Source organism: Mycetomoellerius zeteki, unplaced genomic scaffold, assembly GCF_001594055.1.
Source record: "Mycetomoellerius zeteki isolate Tzet28-1 unplaced genomic scaffold, Tzet1.0 scaffold199, whole genome shotgun sequence".
NCBI classification, from domain to species: Eukaryota; Metazoa; Arthropoda; class Insecta; order Hymenoptera; family Formicidae; genus Mycetomoellerius; species Mycetomoellerius zeteki.
In genome coordinates, this window is record NW_017256946.1 from 197,521 (window position 1) to 204,775 (window position 7,255).

Sequence of the window (7,255 nt, forward strand, 5' to 3'; positions counted from 1 at the left end):
TAATGTTTATGCTTTTAGTAATCGCAATTAACTTTGTATAAACAGATGCACGGATGCATTTATCACGTAATCCGGAAATAATCAATTATTTGCAGCTAATAAGTTTAAATCTTTAATTTTAGAAATGTTATGCTCATTTTTCACAATAGTTACTGATTAATTTGAATTGATCCAAATTGTCCTTATTACTGGATTTAATTTCATATTTTTGCGGTTCCAGCAGCTTTATGATTATTGAGATAGTGGTTTCGGTTTCATGATTTTTCTCTTTGTTACTTTTATTCTAACAATGTTACAGACATTGGTATTAGTGCAATGTTATATATAGTATAAATAAGTGTTTATACGAGTAAATGATTTGCAATCATTGGAGAAAGTGTGCTGTGCCTATTTTTCTATACTTATTAACAAAAAAAGAATAAATAATTATAATGAAATGATTTCAAAGCTGGAATAAAGCTCTTAATCATTATTAATAGAAATATATGAAATAATTTCTAAATAATAAATATTGATAAAATATCGAGAAGAACTCCCTAAAAGTGAATCAGTGTATTTTTACTGAAAAACAGTATATATTTGCTTTATATCAGTTATATGTAAGTGCAGCACTGAAAAATTACTGATTTACTTTTAGAGAGTATAATCAGAGAGATAAACTATTATAAAATTATTATGTTTACTCTAAAAAACATCGGTGTGGATTTAACACCTTTGGTGTGGATTTAACACCATGGATGCGTAGATTAAAACCAATGTTAAATCCACATTGATGTTAATTTAACATTACATTATAGTGAGAATTATATATATTGCATGATGTTAAGTTCACACCGCTATTTTTTAGAATGTTATAATAAATAGTTGTATTATAAAATTATTGTATTGTAATAAATAATAATCCAAAACAAACGTAAAGTTTTTTTTATCTTTGCGAGATAGTTACTTTATAAATTTTTATATATTTATTATATTTCAATCTCATTAAATAATGTCAATTTTAAAAGTAATAATTAATTTTGTTAAAACTGGACTAAATACAAATATATAATATAAATATAAACATATTGAAATAAGAAAAATTAGAAATTGCAACATATATTTTAAAATACATTGAGAAAATATTTTCTTTTTATAAATTATATATAAAATTATTTTGAAAAAGTATTTTTCTTCTATAGATTTTGTTAAAAATGAAATAAATATCACTATCACGACTGATTGACAATGAACTTGTGTGTTTTCTTACGAAACGAATGTCTTATGTTATATTGCACGTATACGAAATGGAAACCGATGAATCAGGTCGCAGGCCTTCTTACTTTGTATAATGAACTCTCGCTACCTTTCGGTGATAGTCCTTTCACTCTCGTTTATATTACATTCGCTTCTCTTCTGAAAAGACATTGATCGCACGTTTTTCACATTAGTATACAACCGGAAATTGAAACGCGAGTTGTATGTCGAAATTATTATTTCCTATACTTTTTTGCTGTTTGCATGAGATAATCTAACGAGAAACTACGATCAATCAATTCGTTTGAATAACCTTTTTTGTTTATTATATATTAAATATAATGTATATACGTAAATATATATTATAATATGCATATAATAGATTTACATTAAATAAATTAAATTTTTTGTATAATACGTTATAAATATTACTCTCATAACATAAATATATATTTTATATTAAAAGGATTTATACATATATTTCATTTATATAATTTACATTATTTAATTTAATCTTAATTATTATAATTAAGGAAAATTTGCATAAAAGTATCCTTAATTTGCATTTTTTAAAACATGTATTCATTAAGTTTTGTGTTGGAAAGGGTGTGTCTCTTCGTGATCATCGTGACTCTCGATATCTTTGTTCGTAGTTCATGCTAAGACCTCTCTATTGTATTTTCTTTCCGTCGCGCCCATTAGTTCATGATCGATTGGGTCGTTGAACTAATTGCACGAGAGGTCTAATCACAAAAAGGAACAACCGTAAAAAACGGAGAAGAGGAGACGAGATCAACAGCGAAAGAGATCGGCTAGTTGGAAAGAGAGTGAGTGAGTGCTTTCTTCGTGGTGAACCGATTCATGGTGAAGGTCCTCGTATATAAGCCACTGTGTAGACTATGATAGTCAGTACAGAAACGCCATCGGATCTTGAGCCAGAACCACAAGATGACAATCATGTTGAAATTCGTAAGTTTCTACCGTGGTCGAAAATTTCAAAATCATGGAGATTTCAGAATCATCGTATTTCTTCATTTCTTCTGGATAACACGACTTTCGGATTACTGGAAATGACGACTCTGTGATACGTGTGTTTGATAGTGGTTTTGATAAATCTCTTGAGAATGATGCGCGAAAATGTTTACGAATGACATTACTTCAAAATTTTTCTCTTGAAATGAGATCGCTTAAGTATATATCTATATTGAAATCTAGAAATATAAATATAATCGTGAAATATAAGCTGTGATTGAAATTTGAGTATTGAAAAATTCAAGCAGCTGTAACTTCACTAAAAATGAACGAAATTTTAATTAGAAAAAAGAGTTTTAAAGTCTCTACTTTTGAAAGGTTGTTGTGTCTTTTGAGTTTCTATAAGTTTTCTATTAGTTTTCTATTAGTTATTTTTATATATAAAAAACTACCAACAAAATGGGAAATTTTCTTCTTATGTTGTAGGTTTGTCATGTCGTCAAAAATTACATGCAAAATTTTCGATTTCTAACGTAAAAGCTTAAGATTTTGTCTACAAAATCGTTTTTTAAAAATATATTTCTAAAATTTTTTATTACTGAGATATTGAGAATTGACTGAAAAGAGCATTTTGACTTTGATAATTGCTCATAATCATCTGTTAAAAATCATTGTATTGTAATAAAAAACACAGATTTTTTTAAACTAAAATTTCGCTCTATCAATGGTATAATTGCCGAATTAAAAAAATTTTTTTTTAAATATGTAGGGATATGATACAAATAAAGTAGCGTTACAAACTTTTATTCCAACTTAATATAAAAATTAGCTACTATTTTTATATTAATGTGTCATCATTAATATTCCAATAACTATACTCTTTTATTTATTTAAATCAGAAATTTTTGTAACTACTAATTACACAAATTTTAAGATTTAGAGACTTAAACCTTGATCGTTGAAATTTTCTACGCAATTGTTTTCATTGCAATTGCTGTAGTGTCATGTTCAATCGCTAATTTACAATCTGTCAGATAAGTCCGTTACGCTTTCATGACGATGTTACACCTTTGCAGTTTTTATTCACGCTGGTGGCGATGGCGGTCACGGCATGGCCCTCGTTCTTGGTACACGAAGGCCATGGACTTGGAGCAGATGAGCCCAAGCTCATCTCGCAATCAGTACATTTACACGAGGTGCCGACCAAGGTGATCAAGGTTACTAAGACAGTAGCCATCAAGGTCCCTGTACCGTATCCCGTTAAGGTGAGCATTTTTCCGAGAAAACGAAAGCTAATTAACAATTCGAAAGTATTGATTAACTCGGCATTTTTCAAGTTTTTTATAAATTTAATCTTGTTTTTATTTTAAAAAATTTGAGGTCGGACGTGTCAAAATCGAAAATAATTACGAAAATCATAACTAGATTTGTAAAACTAATACTTGAAAATAAAACGAAAAAAGCAAATGAAACAGAATATAATAAAACATTCCTTTCCGGTAAATTTATATATTTATAAAAAGTAAAAATGCCTAAAAATTTTATTACGGAAATTTTTTTAAGAACATATCTTTTTTTAGAATTTTTAATATAATTAAGTGTATTTTTTCTACATTTTAATGCTGAAATTATTTATATAGATTACATATATATATATATGTAGGTGTATATATAATAATAATAGGTATTGAAAAAAGAAAGCTAAAAAGAGAACAATAATATTAGTATTATCTTAATAAAAAATATGAAAATATCACGAATTTTTAATTTTTCTTCTTATAATATAACGTGTAAATGTTCGTGCATGGCTAATTAATTCTATTTTTTTACGTTTTTTAGGTACCTCATCACATCCCATTTCCAGTGCCTGTAAAACATCCTGTAGCAATTCGAGTACCGCAGATAGTGAAAGTGCCGCAGCACGTGCCAGTGCCTATAGAGAAGCCAATTCCGGTGGAAGTGCATCAGCAGGTATTTATTATTAATTAAAGATAATATTAACGAGCTAATGATACGTAAAATTAAAAGAATTTTTATTTGAAATACTCTATATTTACACTTTTTATTATATGTAATAATATACAGTATATATATATATATTTATGGTTCTTATATTTTATATTTATGCATTAAAAATTGGGATTTTGTACTTTTATATAATAAGAAATAGAAAAATTTTATGATGATGGCTTTATATTACAATTTTAATAAACACTAGTTCTTGCATGCTCTTTTAATTGCTTAAAAAGAATTGATCGTATAACTATAAATAAATATAGTATTGATTTAATAATAAGTTAGAATAAGATCGCTACATATGAATAAATTAATTAAATAAAAGAAGCGCTAACTACAGTCAAAATTAAATGGAATAATAATTCTACATGTATTTTAAATATATTTATTTCAGATATATGATTGCTCGCCGATTCCGACTTTCGGATTTGAACACAATCAACTGAAATAATAATAGTCTCACAGATTAAATTAATCATTTAATGCTACTAGTATTTTAAACCTGTAAAGAATTTATTGAGAAACATATTACTTCAGCTAAAATTTAATTCTGGATCCTCCCGATTTTTCGAGATTGATCTTAATCAATTCGATCACTGAGACATGTGTTAATATTTGTTGCAATAATCAATACATAAATATAGAAAGGGCATGCATTAAAAGGCAAGCATGTATAAATAATAATAGGTAAGTTAGAACAAGATTGCTATATGAATAGTTAATTTAATTAATTTAGGTGCCGTTCCTGATATCTAAACCGGTGCCTGTGCCGCATCCAGTCCCCGTACCTCATCCGATTACTTTGACCAAACCGATCTTCATTCCCGTGCCGAAGACGATTCCGATTCCACAATCGAATCATGATGAAGGTGGCATTTCTGCTGGAACTGAAGGCGGAGGTGATCATGCTAGCCATGAGACGGCCCACTACAGCACTTATACCTCTCAAGGCCATGAATCCTACGATCAGCAAAATAGCGACCAGCAGGCCCAATTCCAGCCATCTCAGCCCGACTACTCAACGGATCATTAGCTTTCGAAATGCGACAGGACGACTGATTATGGTGGTGTGCGAGGTCTGCGTGGCTGAAAGGAAAAGTAAATCGAGAAGTAAATCATTGACGTACGATATACGCAAACCGGTCACTTTGAAAGTGGTTTAAGCGAAATGTTAAAGGGTTTGAATAAGTAAAATACGAGTACTAAATGGCATTGCCCTTTCTTGGAAACTTGACTCATTCCACTTTCAAAGTCGATAACCCGATATATAAATATAAAGTGATATTTTCCAAATTTATTTCACTATAGATCATTTTTTAATTAGATTTAAAAGGAAGAAAGAAGAATTGGACAGAAAATTAATTTTATGCTTATTAAAAATGCATAAAAGTTTATATAATATTGATATTCATTAGAAAGATTTAAAATTTTTATACTCTCGTTTTGTATCATTTTGGAAATATTAATTAGACACTTGTACACATGTTTATGTTGCGGGATACAATTCATTAAGCATTATTACCGATGAAGAAATAACACTAATAGGTATTTCTCTGATAGTAACCGTCATCAAAATATTTCTATAACATAGAAAAAGATATTCGAATGTTTTAAAACAATTTCTGCGATTAGATAATCGATTTCTATCAAATATAATCTTAATCTCATGATTTAATGGTTGGATGTAGAAATAGAAAGAGGAGTCGACGAGGCTATATATAACATAAATGTTATATATGTTTATACATGTCGCAATTCTTCTGAATTAGGTTCTATTCAATTAAATTTGGAAGAAACGGAAGAATAGAACACATATGAGATTTTTCTGTTTGACATAATTATTTTTGTTAATGCAACTAACTATAAAATTAAAATATATATATTTTCAATCGTTGATTTTTGAAGAATTGAGATAGCGCATTTGTATATAGACAAATAGGTTTTTAAAAAATTGTTGAGTTTTTGTTTTGATTATTTGTTTTGTTATGATTTTTCTTTGGTTATGTGAGATTATTTTAATGCTATATAGTGTTCCAAAATTCACTGTTATCGCTGAACATTCATAGTTTACGTTACGGGCACTATACATTTTCAGCATTGGCAGTGAATGTTAGAACACACACATATAACTAGTATTATTTTTTAATAAAACATTTATATTTGCTAGAACGGTGTCGTCCTTATTCCTCACGCTCGTAGAATCTGTTGCCTCTCGCGAAACGCCCTGCTTAGTCGTAAATATCAAGTTACGACATTTTTTATTGGACAGGTGTGCAACTTGCAAGTAGCGTTACGACTTGGACTTGCTCAACGGGATCGCTTACGATATGTGCGTATACAACGTATGTTTTGTGTGGCGTGTGCTGCATGCAAATTTCATTAATCGCGTGTTTAACGTGTCCTCGTTCTCCATTTAATGGACATTTCACCGCCGCAAGTAACCATTTCTCATAATGCAGCCTTAAATTTCGCTTTTATGCCCGTGGATTATACAATTTCAATCTTGTTTTGTAATCGTAAAAGATGCCCACGTAATCAAAAACTTAAATTGTTCATCATAAACACGTTACCAGTTATTTATCGCGTTGATTTTTCCGATATACTGCTTATTTTATATAAATCTATCAAGGTACTAATTGTAAGTACGAAAAAGCTTATATAAGTAATCACAAATAAAAAATACAAATAAATGTAAAATCTAAAAGTATATAATATTGTATAAGAAAAAGGATTGTTTGATCTCTTTTGCTTACGTTTTTCTGTAATATCTTCGTTTACATCACGACATTTACATCACGATTTGTAAAACAACAAATATCTTTCCCAAATTGTATTGAAAAGAGGATATAGAAAGAGGAAATAAGAATATACGATCTTGTCATAGGAAAAAATTTATTTGGGTGATGAACAATCAGTATAATGAAGTTACAGGTAGAAACATATAGACCTAAGTACACTTGATGACCGCGAACACCACTCGAATTCTTTCGTCATGGAAATGTCTTTATTTTGTTCAAAATCAGAGGACGCT

At 29.0% G+C, this 7,255-nt stretch overlaps 1 protein-coding gene across 1 annotated transcript; it reads left to right on the top strand.

Moving 5' to 3' along the window:
- The first annotated feature begins 2,157 nt into the window (after positions 1-2,157).
- LOC108722205 (cyclin-dependent kinase inhibitor 1C) lies at positions 2,158-5,524 on the top strand. The gene is made up of 4 exons (XM_018447188.1): positions 2,158-2,205; positions 3,285-3,473; positions 4,048-4,179; positions 4,961-5,524. The coding sequence occupies exons 1-4, from the start codon at positions 2,185-2,187 to the stop codon at positions 5,255-5,257; spliced, it is 639 nt and encodes a 212-aa protein (XP_018302690.1). The 5' UTR covers positions 2,158-2,184; the 3' UTR covers positions 5,258-5,524.
- The last annotated feature ends 1,731 nt before the right edge of the window (positions 5,525-7,255 follow it).

Bases quoted from the DNA above. Each gene is read 5' to 3' on its own strand.
- LOC108722205 (XM_018447188.1), top strand. From the start codon at position 2,185: ATGACAATCATGTTGAAATTC. The intron at 2,206-3,284 runs GTAAGTTTCTAC...ACACCTTTGCAG, and splicing joins TGACAATCATGTTGAAATTC to TTTTTATTCACGCTGGTGGC. The intron at 4,180-4,960 runs GTATTTATTATT...TAATTAATTTAG, and splicing joins CGGTGGAAGTGCATCAGCAG to GTGCCGTTCCTGATATCTAA.